The sequence below is a fragment of the Schistocerca gregaria genome, chromosome 2, assembly GCF_023897955.1.
Source record: "Schistocerca gregaria isolate iqSchGreg1 chromosome 2, iqSchGreg1.2, whole genome shotgun sequence".
Lineage (NCBI taxonomy): Eukaryota > Metazoa > Arthropoda > Insecta > Orthoptera > Acrididae > Schistocerca > Schistocerca gregaria.
In genome coordinates this window covers 194,119,854-194,144,260 of record NC_064921.1, presented here as the reverse complement: position 1 = coordinate 194,144,260, position 24,407 = coordinate 194,119,854, and the positions used below count along the sequence as shown (strand labels likewise).

At 45.0% G+C, this 24,407-nt stretch overlaps 1 protein-coding gene across 1 annotated transcript in view; it reads left to right on the top strand.

The window, feature by feature from the left end:
- LOC126336661 (protein Wnt-1-like) overlaps positions 1 to 21,597 on the top strand; it is a 175,172-nt gene extending 153,575 nt beyond the window's left edge. Inside the window, exon 5 of the mRNA XM_050000602.1 lies at positions 18,184 to 21,597. Coding sequence (XP_049856559.1) covers positions 18,184 to 18,678 — 495 coding nt within the window. The 3' untranslated portion in view covers positions 18,679 to 21,597. The remainder of the gene's footprint in view (positions 1 to 18,183) is intronic.
- Positions 21,598 to 24,407: the final 2,810 nt, after the last annotated feature.

The following is a 24,407-nucleotide window of genomic DNA, read 5'->3' as shown; positions in this document are numbered from 1 at the left end:
CGTTGTGGGAAGGTTTTGCGTTTTACGTATTGTGCAACACAACACTTCCAATTTGTCTAACTTCCCAGTGTCGAGGACCGAGTGGGGAAAAAAAAGCAGACTTTTCCTTGCGTGCTCTGATCCATCTTTATTTCATCGCAATAGTCATTCGTCCTTCTTTAAGTGAGACATAGCAAAATACTTAGACCTTTGCGGGAGAAATTTGTTTCCTAATACTTTGTAAAAAAAAAAAAAACATTTTACTGCAACAAGAGATTGCTTTTTTAAAATAAACGTCCGTGACACTCTCCTTTTTATCGTGATAACACGATACGAACAGCACTTCCTTCACGTTCATTTCCTGTCTGGCAAGTATCTTCTAATGAACAGAAATATTCCAGAAGAACGGTTTATTTAGAAGATTTGATGCAGATTTTAAGCGTTCTGCCATCAAACCTCTGTCCTTGGCTCTCCACAACATTTTATAAAAGATGGTTCAAATGGCTCTGAGCACTATCGGACTTAACATCTGAAGTCATCAAGTCCCCTAGGACTTAGAACTACTTAAACCTAACTAACCTAAGGACATCACACACATCCATGCCCGAGGCAGGATTCAAACCTGCGACCGTAGCGGTCGCGCGGTTCCAGACTGTAGCGCCTACAACCGCTCGGCCACCAGGGCCGGCCAACATTTTATACGTGACTCCTTCAGGTTAAGTTGTTATTACGTAGTATCAGCATATGTTTAAATGGATCGACACCACGCAAATTTGTGTCGTTTATCATGAATCAGGTATTTTCTAGCTACGTACATGGATGACTCCACAGCTTCTACGGTTCAGGGTCAATCCTTTTCTTTGCACCATTCAGATGTCTTGTCAAAGTTATTTTGTAGTTTTGTTGACTTCACTTGACGGTAAGCTACCACAATCTTAGAGAGCTGGTAAAATGCAATCCAAATTACTTATGTAGATTCAAGAAAAGCAAAGTATGTCACATTTCGCTGGGGAACGTCGGGCGTGGCAACATTTTCAATAGATGGGTTCGTTTTGAAACCTTTTTAAAACTAATCCAGTCGATGTCCCATACACATACTTTTTGCTAGAAAGTAACTCGTCAGTTCAGGAGCTAAATACCCTCTCCATGCATCATCCCACAGACCTAGTGTTTCGTGTATAGGCACGCCGACGAGACTAATCCGAAACAGCTTCACCGTGTAGGTTTAATTAGGCGAGAACCGTAACTGTACTTTTTTCTTCGTTTGCTTCTGAGCGCCTGCGAACACTAATAGCTGCGTCCGCCAAATAAACTTCGACAGCCAGCCTACTCTGCGGGTTCCGCACAGTAGACGCCTTTCGCTGTTAGCAATTAATTACCCGTGGAGGGAAGTGACGGCGATGCCACCCGCGATCTAAGTGCGGGAAAGTTTCTGTCGTCGCAGATGGCAAAAACGCATAATTACTGAAGGCAAACGTCTGCCAGGATGGCCCACGATGCTCCAGGGCAGTAGACGTTTTCATTAAATGTGTTATTACACCTGCATTACGATATTATTAAAGCTCGACGTCGTATTTCACTTAAAGCTGAGCTCGGGTAGCAAAGAAAACGAGCCGGGGACGCCAGAGAGGGAAAAAAAGTTCCCTTGTGAAGGTACAGTAAGGAAAGAAAAAAAAGAGAGGGCTTTCGTAGTAATTAATCGGCGTAACTTTTATTTTTGAGCGGAATCGTGCTCCCTGCTCCCCGCTGCCGTCGAGCCGGAGGTAGAATTTTAATTAGCCGAGAGCGTGCGGCAGACAATGGCGAGCAAATAGCAGTTCAAGGTGGCGGGCAGTCCCGCGGAGGCGCTGAAAAACTCATTCAGGGGGGATGCAACGGCCAGGGCGGGCAACCTGTGCGCCGCAAAAACCCCGCACATATGCCGCGCACATACCCGCGTACACGCAAGCCTCGCTTAATGACGCAATAAAATGGAACTGAATAATTGCTTGTAAAAGAGAGCCCCACCGGCCTTAGTGCCGGTTTTTGTGCTCGTAGAATTCTGTCTTCCTCTCCCACCTTCCACTGCCGCCCCCCCCCCCCCCCCCCCCCCGCTCTCGTGGTCACCCCTCTGTACTGTCTACGTTTGTTCCGAGTGAAATGTTTGTGGGCAAAATTGGCCGCCCTGCAGACGAGGCCAGTGCGGCCGGGCGCAACCATAAGTCAAAGCAAATGGATGGCGACCGCGCGAGGGGAAGGCGGGGAGCGGCAGAGGAAGGGGGCAGAAAAAACGGAAAACGAAAGAGAGGAGCGAGTGGCGCCCTCCTCTTTTGGCGTTTCGGGCAAAACGTCTTTGGAAATTAATACCGGTACAAATTGAGCGCTGCGCCTTTCTTGTGGCTGGCTGTGGATGGAAACACTTAAAAGAGCGCGAGTTGTGATTTGTTGCTTCCTCCCCCCCCTCCCCCCCCGTCTCCCCTCTCCCTGTCCTATCTTCCCCTACCACGGAGAAGATCTGGGTTCCGGTGGAGGGGCGTGGGGGAGGGGGCAGAGCAAGGCCGACGTTTAATAGCGAGCTGTGTAGACACAGGGCGGTGGCAGCTGCGCGTAAAAACGTAATCGCTGTCCCACGTGGATAGTACCAAGCCCCAAGCCGCAGACCGCTTTCGTGAGAACTGAACGGCAGCGGCTTCGCGGGGACTAAACGGCCGTACGCACAGGCATTACAAATTGGCGTATCGCACTCACTCCCTGCTCGTTCTCGACTATAGCGAGCAAAGAGTGGTCCACTTATTGCCTGCACTTGCGCGTTTTCTCTCCGGGGCGTTCGACCTGTTCAGATCTATTACTGCAGCTGCAGCTATTGGCACAAGTTAATAATTCCACTCACGGCGGTCTCGTTGTATTGTTGCACTCAACAAATGATACATGGCACATTCGCAGTAACAGCTTGTCGTAGAGGGCAAAACAAACGTACTAAACATGGGGCACCATTGACAACTTCTGAAATGTGGGAGCCTCTTTCTTCTATGACGTCCCACAATTTTCACAAGTGTGCAGGACTGTCCTTTACTATCGACGTCGCGGCCGTTGGAGACGGAAAAACCGTGATAGCGGGATGGGAAACGAAATCGCTCGTGTCCTTTTAAAGCGAACCATTCTGACATTCACATCAACCGATTTCAGAAAAAATGCGGAAAACTACAATTCTGGAGGTCGGGCGCGATTTAAATACTTTCTTTTTCTTCTCTTTTTTTTCGTAAATGAAACAACGCTTCTACGGAAGGGACCGTAACGTCTAGCAAAGTATTATGTCTTGCAGAATTTACGACTGGAAGAGACATGTTGTAGACGGAACAGATTCGACAAACCACGGTCTTAAATCCGTTTTAGACAAGAAATGGATGATATGCTTTCTTGTCTCCTTAATCATAATAGTGTTGTTCGCTTGGTTTTCGTGACACACTAGCTTCCTCGTACACGATCAACGAGATGTTTGAGACCAAAAATGTTTCTACGTTTTACGGAGAAAAAGCCTACACTGTCCATAAATAAGAACGTAAATGGATAGACATTTTTTAATGAAAATTATTTCAATAATGAAAATGTCAGAATTATTTGACCAGAGAAATGAGTTTGGGTGTTATTTGTTACTTCGCAAGAAAACAATACCCAAAGGATAAATCACAAAAGTATGCTAGTTACTGCGTCCTAGATATTGTCAGATGTGTTCGCACTTTGCAAGTTTATATTTTCTCGAGCAAATTAATATATATGTTAGTTTGGTTAGTTATGTTGGTTTGGTTAGTTTGGTTAGCACTTTGTTCTCAGTGTAAATGATGTACTACACCATATTTGACTAGAACTTCCACTATCAGTTCTGCTGGGGATGCTGATAACCTATGTTATCGCTGCTTGTTCCAATATTTTGCAACTATATTTTGGTATTTGCTTAAAATGGATCGTCCCTCAAAGTGTCTCTTTCATCTTTAAAGCAGGAATGGCTCCATAAGTCCTTTGGACGTGAATACGTTTTATAGAACAGAGTTAGGCTAGGAATGAGGCACTGGCCAGTGAAGCAGTATTGTAACGTTTGCAGTGCAATACACTTTGAGTAATAATTCCAAAATCAAGTTATGCCACTTATAGAATATATAAGTAAATCTGTTCACTTTTTCACGTTCCCTGAGAAAAGGGAAGTGTGCAGCGCGATACCTGTAGCAACCAACACGGCTGACTTGGGTACTGCATTGTTGACGTTCTCGTCTTCGCTTCTGCTGTACGAAGTGGATGGTTACAGGACAGTGAGTGACATACAAATGCTTTATTTTTTGGAAAAAGCGTATTAAACGTAAGTGCCTATGTAGTGTGTCCGTAATGCTTAAAGAAACAATGGATGTGCTAGAATATTGAGAAGGCATTTCCAACATGCTACGACTATGATTTATGATTTTCAAAACAAGCAGTTTTGAAAGCATTTTCATTTATTGCAGAGAAAAGTAACTGCTATATGATAGATGAAGTTGTTGGAGAGCAAAAAGTGTGAAATGCTGCGAATCTGGATAAACACTTCGTGCATCTTAGTTGCTTCAGCTTTAGAATAAGGTTTTACTGTTTTTTTTCCCGTATTACCTTAAACATTAATATGTATTTATTACGGCTTTAACACCGAGAAAAATAAGGGAATGGGAGGAAACATAAAGCTACAAAGCAAAAAATAATAATTTAGAACCTTTATGAGGGTTAGGAGGAGGAGGAGGAGAAGGAGGAGAAGAAGAAGAAGAGAAATGACAGGTCCAAACGAGAGTGAGGTAGGGGAGGATAGCATAGGTCTTTCAACGTGACAAAGCCCATTAATCACAACGTCTGGATTCAAATGACTATGGCATGTGATGGGCAGTGCATAGTTGACTTACTCTTTCTCTATTTATTACACAATGTTTTTCTCAGCTGTAGCCCTATAGGTATTTAAGGAATTGTTTGGCCATCATATGATGGCATTTATCTAAATTTCTTTCTTTCGAAGTTACCCGCTTCTGTGGTGTCTTCCCAGGTGACGTAGGTACATTTCAAGTGTTGTGAAGGAGCATGGTAGAAACAAAGTTGCCAACACTGCCAGTTGTGATCTTTGCTATTTTGAAATACGCAACCAACTGAGCGTTTCCTTGGTCATCTGTTTCACAATACAGCAGATAATTTCTAATAAGACACTAGATTTTACGAATGACTTGTATTAACAAATTATTCTCACACTTCTTCGTCTGTATATAATTTTCATTGTCTTGTCCTATTGGAACGATATTGAAATTGAAGACTTGCCACTCCAAAAAACCTGCCACCCTCGGCTGTGGCGCAGCTCGTTCCCCCCTCCCCATCCCCCCCTTCCTTCAGAGCCATTCCCTGTCGTAAAGACGACAAACTACAAAGCACACAGCTCTGAGAACACACGCAGTTTTGGCGGCGACGTCTAAACGAAAAAGACCACACCAAACAGACGAGACACGGCACAGCAATAAAACGCCAGGGGCGTTGCAGCAGACTCACTTTTCTTGAGTAGTCAGTAGAGCAAAAGGTGGGGAAAGGAAGTTTTAGGACACTGGAAACAAAATAGCGTGTGAGAAAGAAAGGCACGAAGGGCAGTCCCAAATCTCTCTCTTTCAAGAGTAGGCGCAAAGATGGGCATGCAGATCCGTGACACAGATAAAAATGGGGGGGGGGGGGGGGCGCGGAGAGGAGTGGAGGCGGCGAGGGGATCTACATTCTATATTTCTACTCGGCAACCGACCCAATTATGTGTGGCGCAGGGCACTTTACGTGCCACTGTCATTACCTCCCTTTCCTGTTCCAGTCGAATATAGTTCGCGGGAAGAAAGATTGCCGGAAGGCCTCCGTGCGCGCTCGAATCTCTCTAGTTTTACATTCGTGATCTCCTCTGGAGGTATAAGTAGGGGGAAGCAATATATTCGATGCCTCATCCAGAAACGCACCCTCTCGAAACCTGGACAGCAAGCTACACCGAGATGCAGAGCGCCTCTCTTGCAGAGTCTGCCACTTGAGTTTGCTAAACATCTCCGCAACACTATCACGCTTACCAAATAACCCTGTGACGAAACTCGCCGCTCTTCTTTGGATCTTCTCTGTCTCCTCCGTCAACCTGACCTGGTAGGGAACCCACACTGATAAGCAGTGCTGAAGTATAGGTCGAACGAGTGTTTTGTAAGCCACCTGCTTTGTTGATGGACTACATTTTCTAAGGACTCTCCCAATGAATCTCAACCTGGTACCCGCCTTACCAACAATTAATTTTATATGATCATTCCACTTCAAATAGTTCCGTTCGCATACTCCCAGATATTTTACAGACGTAACTGCTACCAGTGTTTGTTCCCCACCATGTTGTTGTTATTGTGGTCTTCAGTCCTGAGACTGGTTTGATGTAGCTCTCCATGCTACTCTATCCTGTGCAAGCTTCTTCATCTCCCAGCACGTACTGCAGCCTACGTCCATTCAGTGTATTCAACTCTTGGTCTCACTCTACGATTTTTACTCTCTAAGGCCCCCTCCAATACTAAATTGGTGATCCCTTGATGCCTCAGAACATGTCCTACCAACCGATCCCTTCTTCTAGTCAAATTGTGCCACAAACTCCTCTTCTCCCCAAACCTATTCAATACCTCCTCATTAGTTATGTGATCTACCCATCTAATCTTCAGCATTCTTCTGTAGCGCGACGTTTCGAAAGCTGCTATTCTCTTCTTGTCCAAACAATTTATCGTCCACGTTTCACTTCCATACATGGCTACACTCCATACAAATACTTTCAGAAACGACTTTCTGATAGTTAAATCTATACTCGATGTTAACAAATTTCTCTTCTTCAGAAACGATTTCCTTGCCATTGCCAGTCTACATTTTATATCCTTTCTATTTCGACCATCATCAGTTATTTTGCCCCCAAATACTAAAACTCCTTTACTATTTAAGTGTGTCATTTCCTAATCTAATTCTCTCAGCATCACCCGACTTAATTCGACTACATTCTGTTATCCTCGTTTTGTTCATCTTATATCCTCCTTTCAAGACACTGTCCGTTCCGTTCAACTGCTCTTCCAAGTCATTGCTGCCTCTGACAGAATTACAATGTCATCGGCGAACCTTAAAGTTTTTAATTCTTCTCCATAGATTTTAATACCTACTCCGAATTTTTCTTTTGTTTCCTTTACTTCTTGCTCAATATACAGATTGAGTAACATCGGGGAGAGGCTACAACCATGTCTCACTCCCTTATCAACCACTGCTTCCCTTTCATGTCCCTCGACTCTTATAACTGCCACCTGATTTCTGTACAAATTGTAAATAGCCTTTCACTCCCTCTATTTTACCCTGCCACCTTCAGAATTTGAAAGAGTATTCCAGTCAACATTGTCAAAAGCTTTCTCCAAGTCTAAAAATGCTACAAACCTAGTTTTGCCTTTTCTTAAACTATTTTCCAAGATAAGTCGTAGGGTTAGTATTGCCTCACGTGTTCGAACATTTCTATGGAATCCAAACTGATCTTCCCTGAGGTCGGCTTCTACCAGTTTTTCCATTCGTCTATATAGAATTCGCGTTAGTATTTTGCAGCTGTGACTATCATATAATCATACAATAAAGGATCCTCCTTTCTATATATTCGCAATACATTACATTAGTCTATGTTAAGGGTCAGTTGCCAATCCCTGCAACGAGTGCCTATCCGCTGCAGATAGGAACGTAGAGGCTCAGCGAGGAACAAAGACGCGCCCGACAAGTCAGTTGTGGCGCAGGCAGATATAAACAATAACCTGCGAGACGCCTTCCCTTTCGTTCGCTGACAGCGGCGGCCTTCGGTGCAGAGCGAGCGCACGGTCGGTCGGACGTACGGGCGGACGACAGCTCCGGGACAATGCCGGCCCGCTCACTCATTAATGTGTTACACGCACCGGCGCGGCGGTGACGTATTCCGTCGAGTCAGCGCGTCGCGCCCGGCGTTATGGACGAGCGGCGCGGCCGAGGTCGTGACCCCGCGGACGACGAGGCGCGTTTTATTATTTACAGTGGATAAAGAGACCGGCGCGCACAATGAAGACGTCCGCGGCCCGCCGGCCCGGCCGTACGTCACGCGCCGCGTGGCAAATTGAACAATGCGCCCCTGGGTGGCCATTGTTGGCGGTGTTGTCCGCGCAGCGGGGCGCCGCCAGGTGGTTCTGCTCTCCCCTCCCACCGGCCGCCGGCCGCGTCGCGTCGCGTGAAATTCCTTTCCTTCCTCCGTTCTTTCTTTTTATGTCCCCTCTACACATCTGCTAGCGACGTTCTCCCTTTCGACCGCGAGCTCCTAAGCCGTTGTTGTCGGCCTCGCATCCGCAGCCCAGTAGCGGACCGTAATGCCTCTTCAGACTTGGCCGCGGTTCACATCTGTCAATGAAAGCTTGCTGCTCTGCACTGCGGCAACCACCCACGCGGAACCTGAAGCATCCCACTTCACTCCAACAACCTCATAATCATATGAACTGAACGTACGTTCTCGCATCAAGGTCCATTAGTTACTGCTGGATTCGACTTCTCCACTTCAACCATAGCCCTACACCTTCTTGCCGGCCGTGGTGGCCGAGCGCTTCTAGGCGCTTCAGTCCGGAACCGCGCTGCTACGGTCGCAGGTTCGAATCCTGCCTCGGGAATGGGTGTGTGTGATGTCCTTAGCTTAGTTAGGTTTAAGTAGTTCTAAGTCCAGGGGACTGATGACCTCAGGTGTTCAGTCCCATAGTGCTCGGAGCCATTTGGAACATTTGAAGCTACACCTTCTTCTTTGTTAGGTTGTTGTTGTCTTCAGTCCAGAGACTGGTTTGATGCACCTCTTCATGCTACTCTATCCTGTGCATCTCCTAGTACTTACTGCAACCTACATCCTTCTGAATCTGCTTAGTGTACTCATCTCTTGGTCTCCCTCTACGATTTTTAACCTCCACGCTGCCCTCCAATACTAAATTGGTGATCCCTTGATGCCTCAGAATATGCCCTACCAACGACCTTTCCTTCTGGTGAAGTAGTGCCAAAAATTTCTCTTCTCTCCAATTCTATTCAATACCTCATCAGTTATGTGATCTACCCGTCTAATTTTGAGCATTCTTCTGTAGCACCACATGTCGAAAGCTTATATTCTCTTCTCGTCCAACCTATTTATCGTCCACGTTTCACTTCCATACATGGCTACACTCCATACAAATACTTTCAAAAACGACTTCCTGACACTTAGATCTATACTCGATGTTAACAAAATTCTCTTCTTCAGAAATGCTTTCCTTGCCATTGCCAGTCAACGTTTTATATCCTTTCCACTTCGACCATCATCAGTTATTTTGCTCCTCAAATAGCAAAACTCCTTTACTACTTTAAGCGTCTCATTTCCTTATCTAATTCCTGCAGCATCACACGATTTAATTCGACTGCATTCCATTATTCACCTTTGGCTTTTGTTGATGTTCATGTTATATCCTCCTTTCAAGACCCTGTCCATTCCGTTCAGCTGCTCTTCAAAGTCCTTTGCTGTCGCTGACAGAATTACAGTGTCATCGGCGAACCTCAAAGTTGTTATTTCTTCTCGGAACCTCAAAATTTTTATTTCTTCTCAATGGATTTTAATTCTTACTCCAAATTTTTCATTGGTTTCATTTACTGCTTGCTCAATATACAGATTGAATAATATCGGGGATAGGTTACAACCCTGTCTCACTCCCTTTCCAACCACTGCTTCCTTTTCAAGCCCCTCGACATTGTAAGGTAACATGGATAAAATACAGGGACCAAACATTATTTGTAACTTGCAAACAAGCTATAGGGGGCCATCAAACCAATCCTGAGCATCCGCCACAATGGAACGATGGAACGGTTCCATTCAAAAATAAGTTAAGAGTTTTATCCCACAGGGAGACGAGATATCCAATTTCTGCTTCGTAGAACAATGTCGACTACTGACAGATGCACAGGCGCACCCACTCTGACACTTCCTCGTCCGACTGAAACCGACATCCTCTCATGTCTTTCTTTAGGTCACCAGCGTCATGAAAATCACACGGTGAAAGTTCAGGGCTGTATGGAGGACATTGCTGTGTTTTCCAACCAAACTGATGAAGCGTAGGCTTCCCCGATTGACAGTTTTGGGGCGACTGTTACGTGCAACAGGATGATTCCGTCCGAGAACATTCGTTTTGACTTTACGATGTGTCTTCATAGCGTCGCTCCCTGACTGTGGTTCCATGCAGAGGGCCGCTGCAGTCGCAGGAGCTCATCACGACCTTACCGGAACTTGTGTGAACACTTCAGATTTCTTTGGCGGGGTATATATGGGATGTTTCCACCGTCGGCTCTGCTGTTTGTCCTCGGCCTGTCGGAACACTGTCATTCGGAATCATCCTGTTGCATGATGACTTAATACGTGTGGTGATTACACTTGAATTAAGCCATTCCATGGTCCCGTGGTGACAAGTCCCCGTTTTTCATTTGACTGCCTGTCACAGAATGCAGCTATAGGAAGTCGACAAACATGGGAAGGAAGCAGTGATTCAGACAAAGTTGCAGCCTATCCCCGATGCCATTCAGTATGCTGACTGAACACGCATTAAAGGACACACAGGAGAATTTTGGAAAGGTAGTTAAAGTTCAGGGAGAAAAAGTAAAAAATTTTGAAGTTTGCTGACTACGTAGTAATTCTGTAATTTACGTAAGTAAAGAACTTCGAAGAATATCCGACTGGAACAGCCGTTATCTTAAAAAGATGATAGATGAACATCAACGAAAGTAAAATAACGGGAATGAAGTGTAAGTCAATTAAATCAAACGCTGTTGAGGGAAATGGATTAGGAAATGAGGCATCAAAAGTAGTAGAGTTTGATCCATTCGAGGAGAACGGTACTTTTTACTGGAAGACGAAAGACTACTTTAGCCTGATGGTTCTTCAGTTGTTGTTGTTGTTCCCGTGGCCTTCACCTGAAGATTGCTTGATGCAGTTCCCAATGCTAATCTATCCTGTTTAATCCTCTCCATCTCCAAAAAAACTAGTGCAACATCCATCCATTTGAAGCTGCTTGCAACATTCCAGCTTCGGCCCCTCTATTCAGTCTCACTTCCAACCCCCTCCCCACGACACAATTGACATTCACCTCCGTGATTATCAGAGTGCATCCTTTCAACCGATCCTTTCTGTTGATGAATTTGTGCCATAAATTTCTTTTTCTTTGAACTGTATTCAGTATCTTTCAATTTGTTATTCCATCTTCTCATCTAACCTACTGCATTCTTCTTCTCTGAACCCCTTAACATCATCTCATTTCCATTGCAGCCGAAAACTTAGGAAAATATTTCCTAACACTTATATTGATTATGCATGTTAAAAATTCCTCTTTTTTGGAAATAGTTTTCTTCCTATTGCCTATCTACATTTTATACCACGTCTATTCCGGCCATCATCAGTTATTTTACTATAAAATTTAAAATTCTGGACATGGCTGGAGGCAGCAGCTGTAATGCAGTCTTCATGTGGGGAAAGATGCAAAAACAGCAAAATCGGTTGTCATAGCACAAAGTTTATAGGAAACCCTTTGACCTAGGATTAGAAACGTCTTTTTCAGAAGGATCAATGATTAACACCTAAAATAGTTTAAATAGTCCATATATAGTCATATGATAAAATCATAAACAAGCTGCTCACTCACAAAGAATTTTTACACTTACTGACTACTTGATGATTTGGAGATACGTTAAATATGTAGCCGAAAGCACAATTGAAGATCAGATTCACTTCCCTATTAATGAAATCACAAACTATTGTGCTGACTGTTATTAAAAAGCGCTTCAAAAATGCAGCCAGTGAACTGAGGTCCACCAATGTCTCCTGAGTTGAGGAAAATTTACAACGTGAAAGGAATTCGTTGGTCTGTCTTTTATACGTTTCAGACATAACATTCGTTCTTTTTTTTTTTTTTTCAGGATATTCATTTCATGGCCCTCTACAGTATGTTACATTAGTCCATAAATGCTACAGAAATATGTATTATTTCTGACGCAGATTTCCTCCTGATGGTGGGTTAACAGATTTTTTTCCAGTGAAAGCTAGGTGTGTCCTAGTTCTCACATCTGTGGGGACCAAGTGCTGGGAGCAACTGAGATTGTTGCACAGTAGGAGGGCCGAGTCGGTAAGCCAGCAGGAGCGGCTCGCTGTCCGTAAGAGAAAAGCCTGAGAAAGAGCGCCCAAGCCCCTCGTAAGGAGGCATTGTGCGGGCAGCGGCACAGCGGCGAGCGGCGGGTGGCGGCGGCGGATTTCTCTGGGGACACGCCCCCGCGCTGCCCCCGCAAGCAGCGCCCGTCTTCCCACGCCGTCACGTCCACCCCACGGGACGCCGCTGGCCGGCCTGAGAACTGCCGGGCATTTCCATAGTAACGGCGGCCTGCCTAGGGTGCTCCTGCGTTTCTCCCGCCACCCGCGCCGCTCCGCTCCGCACGCGACACCTGTTCCTTCCGCAAAGTCCACCTCAGGTCACAGTCCTGCTTCGTCGCTTCTTCGAAGCCGGCACAAACTGGAGCACAACACTGGAACCGAGTACTGTCTACCATCGTTGCCGTTACTCTGTTGACTCTGAGAAGGAGCACAGCCGACTGAGAGACCAGAGGAACAATTTATCTCGAGAAAGCGTGCTTTGTCCCACTTTGTCGAAATGTGCAGTCGACTCTAGACACCTCCGAGTTCAACAGAAGTAACAAAACATTCGAATAACTGAGAATTCGATAACGCGAGTACTATTGATAAAGGTGAAAACAGTGAAAATCCGAAATACGAGCATACGTTACAAAATTGATACTGAGGTTTCAGTAACTTAGAAACGGAAGCTGAAAGGAACAACCAGAACCCAAAATAAGATTTATTGTTGGCCAGTTTCATTATTTATCATTTTAATACTGAGAACCCGGTGTTAACCTGGATATGTATTTTTGCCCATCTTCTATTAAGTCTATCTCCTCCTCTCCCATTTCTTTGTCCTTCTCCTCCCTCCCCTATTGGTATCTGTCTCCTTCTTCCCCTTCTTTGTCTTCTCCTGCCGCCTCCGCTTCTCTCTGCACATTATGACCTCCACCCCAATAGGAGACTGACTGTTCTTACCGCCACACATCGTACTAATGTGTGTACCAAATTTGGTTGAAATCGTTTCAGATGTCTAGGATAAGCTTTCTTTCCGTGTATATAACTACGGACGCACAAGTCAAATATATTAACATATTCTCCACGTATCTGTACATATCTCTAGCGAATTTCGCCCCGAAGTTTCATTTTCACGCAGTCAAATGTTGACGAAATCGTATCTCCTGACCCACGAGTCGTACAATGATATGAATGCCCTACACGACATTATTAAGGTGTACCAATTTCTTTGGATCTTAAGTGTATATATCCATTTTGATAATAAATATGGATTTCAAATTAGAGGCACGCACACATTTATTATTATTAGTATTATGTTATTGTTATTAATCTCATGGCCATACGTATATGAAGTTCACAAAACTAATTCGTCGCCATTTAAACACAGCTCTCCAACACAGAATAACGCAAATGACAACAGCTACAAACGGATGTTAAGGCTTTTTATGTATTGTATCACGCCACTCGTGTCTTCGAAAAGACAATTTTAGGCACGTGGGGGCATGATATGACATGAACAACTGTCTGTCGTTCTGCACCACAGCCTCACTTGTGGAAAGTCTCTGCACATTTCTAAGAACTCTTAAGAAAATTTCAGTTCATTTATTTCTCCATGCTGGACAAACTGTGTCATCAACGCTCATATTTTCTCCATAAAACATTTTAAAAACCAAGTTAGGTTTTTTTTCTTTTGAGTTAGTGGGTCTACCCTCATTTTCGGCGAACCCGAAACCTTCAATCAGCAGACTAGCATCAAATGACCTGACGAATGACCTGAAAGACATAAGCACCAACAGGTATGTTGTGTTCTCTCCTGTTAGAATGTGTTTTCGACGTGGTCTGTCACGACAATCGTTTCAATTTATCGAGTGTACCAAACAAAAAAGGGTTTCCTCGATTTTCGAGGTCTTCTTCGAGAGGCTTCACACGTTCGGTTCATCGACAAGTTCGACTTATCTAGGCTCGAATTGCCAATAGTCGACTGTATGTGTGTGTTGTTTCACGTACGAGTAGAGGGCTGTTCCCGGTGTCGCGTGGGAACCGCCACTCTTGTGGCCAAGCTGCAATCACCGGTTGCTCGGAAGGTAGAAGATGGCATATCGGTTTTAACAGGGAACGAATGAGCAGCCTAGGAGCAGTGTCGTCGGCTGACGAGGGCAGAAGGCACTGGACGGACGGTTACAGTAGGCCTATTTGTCACGGCTGGCGTCAGGTGTCGCAGCCACAATTACTCATCCCCACTGACTGATGGCAGCCGTCCTGACTAATGGACACAACATACACCGCCCTCACACGCTCTTTCACATATGACCTCCAAACGCGCGCCACCCAAGCGGCAACCGCGTAGCTAGTTCGTAACACAGGAGCTGTCTTGTCCAATGGGTCCTAAACAACCCCTGTCTATGTGTCTTCCGGTGTTCAGTGAGACTTCCCCTTATCTCCTTGTGCCTGTCAAACTAACTTTAGTGCACCTCTAATCACCTCAGTATGGTTTGAGAGTAAATCGGAGAAAGACGAAGGTAATGAGAAGTAGTAGAAATGAGAACAGCGAGAAACTTAACATCAGGATTGATGGTCACGAAGTCAGTGAAGTTAAGGAATCCTGCTACCTAGGCAGTAAAATAACCAATGACGGACGGAGCAAGTAAGACATCAAAAGCAGACTCGCTATGGCAAAGGCATTTCTGGCCAAGAGAAGTCTACTAATATCAAATACCGGCCTTAATTTGAGGAAGAAATTTCTGAGGATGTACGTCTGGAGCACAGCATTGTATATGTGAAAACCGGAACAGAAGAGAATCGAAGCATTTGAGATGTGGTGCTGTAGACGAATGTTGAAAATTAGGAGGGCTGATAAGGTAAGGAATGAGGAGGTTCTACGCAGAATCGGAGAGGAAAGAAATATGTGGAAAACACTGATAAGGAGAAGGGACAGGATGATAGGACATCTGCTAAGACATGAGGGAATGACTTCCATGGTACTAGAGGGAGCTGTAGAGGGCAAAAATTGTAGAGGAAGACAGAGATTGGAATACGTCAAGCAAATAATTGAGGACGTAGGTTGCAAGTTCTACTCTGAGATGAAGAGATTAGCACAGAAAAGGAATTCGTGGCGGGCCGCATCAAACCAGTCAGTAGACTGATGACCCAAAAAAAAAAAAAAAAAAAAAAAACCACCTCTTAGAGCCGTCTTCCTATCGTCGTCATGGATTTGAACTTGGTTCTTAGATCTGCCCCTCACACTTTAGCTGTGACTAGGACTGTCGATGGTGAACCCACTAGACTTGCAAAATTCCAGGATAAGATTACAAAGGCGAATCCCAAAACCCCGGTTTATCTAACAGTTCCTACAGGTTGTTAACGTTACTCTCATTTCTTGCCAAGCTTTACGTAAACCCACGCGAAAACCTTGATTTTATACCACTGTCGAGTTAATAATTCTACTGTATGTTAATCGTGGGCCTACAAACGACGGAGAGGCTCCGTCCCCGCAGCCGCAGTGGTCCACAACCCCATGACGAGTACCGCAGTCCACTTCACCCTCGGCCGGCCCATACCGAAACCCTCTTTCAGGGTTATTGTGTGGTTGGGCCCCCGGTGGACTCCTCCCCCGCCCCCCAGCTAACGTGGGAAAACGTGTTTGCGCAGCAATCGCCAACGTAGTGTAGCTGAGGCGGAAAAGGGGGAACAGCCCGCATTCGCCGAGGCAGATGAAAAACCGCCTAAAAACCATCCACAGGTTGGCCGGCTCACCAGCCCTCGACACAAGTCCGCCGGACGGATTCATGCGAGGGGCCGGCACGTCTTCCCAATCCTGAAAGCCGTGGGTTACAGCGCACGGATAATCGGGCGGGCCACTTAATAATTAGTAAGGAGGCAAGTAGTGTGATCGTTTCTGTGAGAGATAGAAGGTAAATATGAATCTCTAACTCGTCCTCTGGTCGTAAACTTAGGAAGAACTACGGATGTTCGAACGAATAGAGCACGTGGGTGGAAATCAGGCTCTGTCTTTTACTGCCATTGATAGAGAGGCGTATCAGCAAATCAAAGTTTGCTGGGCCATGACCGCTCAGTAGCTTCACGCTAACCCATGGGAGACAATCAGCATTCGAGCATTATTTAGAAACCCTGATGTACTGTGGTACTCGTATCAACATTCTAATTAATAACTCCTTTACTTACTATGGGCGAGAACATCCGAAAATTCCTTCTGGATTGATCTGCATACACGCAAGCTTTGGTAAACAAATAGCAGTGCTTACCTGGTTAGGAAGAATGACATGTGCAGTTTGGCAATCTGAATTATAAGACAATGGTCTCATCGCTGGAAGAACTAGCATCATAATACGGAAAGATAAAGGGCGTTTTTGCGCCTTTCCTGCACAACTGGATGTACTTCCAGTCCCCCCTCTCTTCTTCTTCTTCTTCTTCTTCTTCCCCTTCTCCTCTCTCTCTCTCTCTGTCTCTCTCTGTCTCTCTCTCTCTCTCTCTCTCTCTCTCTCTCTCTCTCTCTCTCTCTCTCTCTCTCTCTCTCTCTCTCTCTCTCTCTGTGTGTGTGTGTGTGTGTGTGTGTGTGTGTGTGTGTGTGTGTGTGTGTGTGTGTGTGTGTGTGTGTGTGTGTGTGTGTACGTCCGTGAGTGCGTGTGTGTCCTCCTCTCTCCCCTCCTTTCACCCCCCCCCCCCCCTCCCTCGCGCCAGTAACCATAATTGGGTTTGATGTTTTTGAACTGTTCTCGCATGCTCAGTCAAGTTGTACCGTCCCGTTTTAGACACAAAAAAATAAAAGAGCATAGCACAGTACAGGTGAATTACCTGAAGGTACGAACGTGACGGAAATCAGTAGATGTAACAGAAAAACAAATGATTATAATTTCGGAACAATTGGATGATTTATTCCTCTGGCCCTTACGCAAGCGGGTATTCGGCTTGACACTGATTGATGGAGTTGCTGCATGTCCTCTTTAGGGGTCATTGTCTCCAGACACGTCTTCGGCCTTACTGTCTTCAATGACGAAAGTCCCACTTTGAATGGAGCCCCGACGACAAGCAAATACGTGTCTAGAAACACTAAGGACAGAGGCGGGATACCATCCCGACCGTCGCCCGCCGTATGGTCCGATAACGAGTAATGTTGGTCTGGGGTGCCAATTTTTTTCCTAGTTGAACCCCTTTAGTTGCCACTTTCGGCACCCGTGCAGCACATCTGTATGTTGACTATATTCAAAATTCGCTTTTTTGCCCTTCTTGGCAAGTCAGCCTAGGCTTACATTTCCACAAGATAATGCCCGCCCGCGCACTGCGAGTTTGTCTCTGAGCACTATGAGACTTAACATCTGAGGTCATCAGTCACCTAGAACTTAGAAGTACTTAAACCTAACTAACCTAAGGACATCACACACAGCCATCCCCGATGCAGGATTCGAACCTGCGACCGTAGTAGTCGCGCGGTTCCGGACTGAAGCGCCCAGAACCGCTCGGCCACAACGACCGGCTAACGAGAGTTTCAAACGCTTGCTAAACCCTACCTTGACCAGCAAAGTCGCCCGATATCTTCCCGATCGAGAACGTTTCGAGCATTATGTACAACGCCCTCCAACCATCTCGGGATTTTAACCATCTAACGTTCCAACTGAGCAGAATTTGGCATGACATCCGTCAGAACATACAGCAATATAAATCAGTGCCAAGCCGAATAATTACTTGTGTAAAGGCCAGTGGTGGACATACGCGTTATTGCCATGCTCAGTTTGTGAAGCTCGTTCTCTTCAATATATCTTCCAATTTTTCTGAAACCACAATCATGTTTGTATCTACATGTACCTCAGATGTACCAATTTCTGTACCTTACGGATAAACAGTTCATGGTGTGTAGTCTTGTTGTCTTCTCAAACGATATAGACGACATCCACTGACTGACCAAATACCAGACAACAGCTGCGCTTCATGCTGTATGACATCACTTGCATTACACTGTACCGAGAGCAGATTCTGAACGAGTCTCTTGTGTTTGCTTGCAGCACGTGGTGTCGGAGATGCGGCGCGAGTGCAAGTGCCACGGCATGTCGGGCTCGTGCACGATCCGCACGTGCTGGATGCGGCTGCCCAGCTTCCGCGTCGTGGGCGACAACCTGAAGGACCGCTTCGACGGCGCGTCGCGCGTCATGCTGAGCAACGCGGCGGCGCCGGGCGGCGGCAAGCGCAGCCGCTACAACCTGCAGCTGCGGCCCTACAACCCGGACCACAAGCCGCCCGGCGTCAAGGACCTCGTGTACCTGGAGCCGTCGCCGGGCTTCTGCGAGCGCAACCCGCGCCTCGGCATCCAGGGCACGCACGGCCGCCAGTGCAACGACACCTCCATCGGCGTCGACGGCTGCGACCTCATGTGCTGCGGGCGCGGCTACCGCACGCAGGAGATCACCGTGGTGGAGCGCTGCGCGTGCACTTTCCACTGGTGCTGCGAGGTCAAGTGCAAGCTCTGCCGCACCGTCAAGACCATCCACACGTGTCTCTAGGCGGCTCCCCTACGGACACCCCCTCCCTCCCCCCCACCACCACCAACACGTCAACCATTCCTCTTCTCAACGCTGCTGGCCCTCTGACTCCCCATTCCTCCAGATGTCTCTTCCCGTTCACCGTTTTCCCTACTGCAGTGTCAGTTTCACATTTCGTCATGCCCAATTCCACTCCACATGATCATCCTTTAAGAATGTGTCTGTATCAGACTTTACTTTCATTGCCCGTTTTCCAGGGATATGGAACCGACAGGCCTTCTTCAGCATGCTCGATAGTCCCAACAGTGCCATTGCTGTGTAACGAGAAACTCAACGACGCTGGCCCAAATGTAGTTGCTTGTAGCAACTAGGCACTTCTGATCTACTGTTCCGACTTTAGAGCCGGGAGAAATGAAGTAGTGCATGCTTACCAAAAACCCTCATCTCTTACACGTCAACCACCCCTCTTCTCAGCGCTGATAGCCCTCTGACTCCACCAGCTCCTCTACCGCTTTCTCCAAACGAGTCACCCCATCACTGTTTTCCCTACTGCAGTGTCCATTTTACATTTCGTCATGCCCAGTTCCCCTCCATATGACAATCCTGTAAGACTTTGAGTCTATGTCAGAATTCCATTTCCTTGCCCTTTCTTCAGGAATCGAGAATCGAAGTATCTTCTTCAGCGCAGCAGTGCTGTATAACAAGAAACTGCAACGACGCCGGTCCATCCCAGTTTGGTCGCTTGTAGCAAAACAATTTCTAGGCACTTCTGAACTATTGTTCAGACTTAGATCCTGGAGAAATGAGTAGGCGTTGAAGTGCATGCTCACAAAGAGCTCCGTTTATCACGAACGTGCAGGTCACGACTCTTCAAGATCATGCTGTGCAAGCAATGAAACCTGCTTACTGCCTTACACCGCACTCGAATCTAGTTTAAGAGTTCGATTACATGCGCTGCTCCACAAGTTTTTACGCTTTACCTATAAGCTCCAAATGAATTTACCGTGTATCTGAGGTAACAGTCTAGAGCCGAATATATTGGTGACTAAGTTGTTCCCTATATACACGAAATGGGGGACGAGCCATTATCAAGTGGACGGGCAAATCGCAGGCCAGCCATTTTCAGAATTTACACCATTGGTGAGAGGTTCTTCAGGTACTTCGTATTTGCTGTTACATCATTCATAGCATTTCTCCCAATTTACCCTGTTGCTACGGATCCATTTTCTCTTTCCTCTCAAACCAGTTGTGTTTTTACGTACTGCTCAATAGTTTTTCACACACTTGCTGATAAAGGAATTGCCAATGATACGAATATGTTTACAAACACCAAAATTCTTCTCTCACATCGATACCGTTTACTCGGGACCGTTAATATATAGAGAAGCAACAAATGAAGAATCTCCTTCGTTTCCGACGGCTGCATTTTCATGCGGAACTGCGTAAGTCAGCCGTGTAATAGAAATCGTCAGTATCCAGACACAACCAATCTTTCAATGTCGCCATTTCTTACATGAATCCCTCTGTCCTTCCACTCTTCCAGGTTCCCGCCTTCGTTTCATCCTGTGCGTCTTGCCCCCAGAAAAGCTACTGAAGGAACAGTTGTCTTTCACGAGACACTGTAGCAGGTGTTTCCACTTCCTCCCGCTCCTTGTTCCTGCTGGTCAGAGCGCGCACACCCCTCTGGGCGCAGGGGTGGTCGAGCGAAGGGATCGTAAATCGTCCTGGGAAGGAGTTTCACCCGTGTGTGTGTATGTATGTGTGTGTGGCGTGCGTGTGTGTTCGCTGGGAGGGGTAGCGGACCGGCGTTATCTGTGAGGACGGCAAACACGCGCCGACAAACACCGGGGAGTTATCTCGGAGACAGTTGGGCAAACAGTGAAAGCGTTCTGTACATACGTCTGTGTAAATACTTGAGAGACGCTAAAGACAATATAGTTTTCAAAGAGTTGCGCCGAGGAGGGCCTCGCCTGCCCTCGTCTTCCTACCTGCGGCGCGCCGGCCGTGGCGGCTGCTGCCCTGAAGACTGACGTCCGCTGTTGTAAATCTACTGTAATTAAACGAAACACGACTGCGACGCTCGTATTTAAAAGAAAGAGAGTACCTTCCGATGCCATAAGCTATTGTAGTTTTCCTTACAGATGACTGAGTTTAATTGTACAGGGTTTGTGTAGTCATCCCAAAGCGTATTACTTGACACTAGTCAAAACTGAATGAAAGCGTTCTCGTAGAAACGCTGTACATATGCAAGACATAATGCTATAAATATATATATTTTTTGTAATCTAGATAATTTAGCGCTTAAGATGATTATAACACTAGAAGCGTGTTGAGTTACACTTTACATTATGTTTAGTTACACATTTAAATGATACTGCCTAGATATATTATTTATTGAATGACTGTCTGTCAAAAACATTTGCGTCCTTAAAAAATCGCCATTGCCAAAATTTGTAAATATAGAGGATTTCTTATGAATTTAGACGCTAAGAGAGACTACTTACATGTTTGTACTGTGTCTGTACATATCTTAGTATTTATGTTGAGAAGTATTTAATTTGAATATTTGTGTACATATTAACGGAGTAGAGACTGTTTCTTTTCCGATTCTGAAGTACTTAATTACCAAACGCGAGAAGCGTAATTATTTGTGACAAAATCATCTAATTTACAAGAAGATAATTTTTTGTTCACAGTTGTGTGTCTTTTGAGTTCTGAAATTCCAAATGAACTTTTTATTTTTATTTTAACTATTCTAGACTGTCAGCAAAGTCACTGTAAGTCGTGTAAGAAATGTAAAAAAAAATATATTTTATTTTATGTTATTTTGTTTCCTATGCTGACGCAACATTTTGTTTTGATAATATTATGCCTTTCCTCAACAAAATGTTTTTTTCCCCCTAGCTTTGTTATTAAATAAATAATCTGATGAACTTCCTATGAGGTTGGTTTTAACTTTTATGAAATTTTGCATCCCACAACCTTTACGCTATATCTCTTCATCACTCACGTATTGCAACTTAATAAACTCATATTGAGCAGAAAATCTGCTGTTTTATTAAGCGCAAATCCTTAGTGCCAACGAAAAAATGTTTAAGGGCAACGAACTCTGAAACTGAAAGTCTGTCTTCTTAGGAAGTGATTATTGCTACAGAGTTCCACTAAGAAAGCACAGTAATTTTTTTGAGAGGACATACACGTGATACTAGCATATGGAAATATACAGGTATAGTCAACATTGTAAGATTACAAAGCTTATCTTTTCTACAGTGTTCCAAGATGGTAGAAACAACTTCTGAAACCAAGTACACATATATAACAAAACCATAGTAATAACCTCGCTCGATAGACACTGTGTAATGCTACGGCACCAGAAACTCACAGATTTTTTGAGGCGATGTTAGTTGAAAACTTGGTGTGACCTTACCGATGCAGGTGTCAAATGGTTTGTCTGAATCACTCCATCCAAATGACTTGACAAATCCCTTGTTTTCTACCTCACCCTTCCTCTCCGACATTCCTCACATCTATTCCTGAAACTCAGGTATTATTTCATCTCTCTTCAACTTCCTATGTAGGTAGCCACCATTAGAAAGGAATACGCTTCGACAATTGCATGGAAATATCGCACGAGCGTAGAATTATCACAGTTCATCACATCTGGCAGTTTTCGATTACTCTGACGAGGATCATTGTGGATTAATGGCGTTATCTCCATTCACGACCCTAATGTTTCTGGCTGCCTTCCCCGCTGTTACCCCTCTATTGAACTCAAACAGAAGAATATGTTGGAAACGTTCGATTTGTCCACTTGGCGCTCCATTTTTTAGCGTATACAGCTCCACTCACTATCTCCACATGACAAAATGACAATATGTTAACTCAAACAGCAACAGTGAACTACCAATAAAAATGGCAAACAATTAATAAACCCATAACAATCGGAAGAAACCAAAAACGTTACGAACTTACCCACCAACATAGTAAACACATAGATTAGCGTAATACGGACAATATCGACATTAACTGAAGAAAGGAAAAGGGGGAAAAAAACACCACACTCTTCTACAACGATCATAAGGATTAGACGCGTCGCTGAAGAGAAAGCTATGCCACTGACCCAAGTTGGATTCCACTTAATTCTAAAACAGTACCGCACAGGTGTATTCCACACGTGTTTCCTACGAGGTGTAGTTTCCAGCAGCGGTCGTCAGCTGGTGTTAGCTGCGGGAAATCACTACAAGAAAAAACGTCAAAGAAATTGTTTAAATGGCTCCGAGCGCTATGGGACTTAACGTCTGAGGTCATCAGTTCCCTAGAACTTAGAACTACTTAAACCTAACCAACCTAAGGACACCACACACATCCATGCCCGAGGCAGGATTCGAACCTGCGGCCGTAGCGGTCGCGCGATTCCAGACTGTAGCGCCTAGAACCGCTCGGCCACCCCGACCGGCTGGAAAAATCTGCAATATTTTGTGCCTCGTGATAGCGGTTGTACACTGTTGTGTACGTCAGTTCGACGGGCAACTTCCCACTCTGACATCTTTCCTTCCTTGCCATAAAGTGACAATGCGCGCAGAGTGCAAGTTTGAAATGACGCGTCGTGGCATATTGTAGGACTGAACAGCGGTCGTATGTCGCCTTTTCCCGTTCACCGTTGGAGACACACACCGCTCTACCGAACTGCACTAAGAATGCAGGCTTTAATTTTACCTTCTTTACAATGGCGGCTCTATGATGCGATTTCCTGTGATCTAAAAAGTGTGTAGAGAAAGAAGTTTCCGATGTGGAAGCATAAACCAAAACAAGAAAAATGACTAGTAAACATGGGCCCCAAAAGGCGTACCCTAACAACTACGATCACCTCTTTTTTTTTATTTTTTTTCTTTTTTTTTTTTATTATTTATCTTCACTTGTGAAACATGCCTCTTCCATTGCAAACGCTTAGATGTTACGAATGGTCTACAGAATGCATTAATTTATACCATACTACAACCTCAAGGAACATGGAATACACTTTTTAGAACACACACACACACACACACACACACACACACACACACACACACACACACAAATATTATGGACTACTGCGTTCTGCAGGTTATTCATAATATACAGGGTGTAACAGGCGTAAGTAAATATATTTATGTTGACTGAGGGCAGCATACTGAATAACGTTATATCAGTATTTGCGTCATAGCTATTAGAAATTTTAGCTTTTAGAAATAATAGCTATTAGAAATATGTATATAGGTTTCTTAGTACCTCCATGTACATTGGGTAAGAGCAAGCCATTAATGTTTATTTTTCCTTGGGCAGTAGGTCAGGTGTTGAAGCGTGGATGCAAAGCGGTTAGCCTACACTGACAGGCGTAGTCCATTTAGTGGTGCTGTTAAGCACAAAAGTTTATATTTAATATTCACGAAGCATACAGTTGTAATAAACAAAAAAAGAAAACTTAGGAATGGTTTCCTTTTGCCTTTGAAGTAGGGAGCAAACATAGTACGTTACTTTTGGTGTTCATTGATTCTTGAACGAGTAATTTTCCAAATTTCTCGAGATGTATTTACAGTCGAATGCATTGCGATAACAGTCAGTGCAATTTGTTAGAAGAATCAGAGTAACAGAAGTGTTGCTGCTGCAGACAAGATGTCTTTAGTGAAAACAATGGAAGCTAGGAACTGGTCCAGAACAGATTAAAAGATGTCTGTCTGGTGGGCAGGCGTGTTAATATCTCAATAACA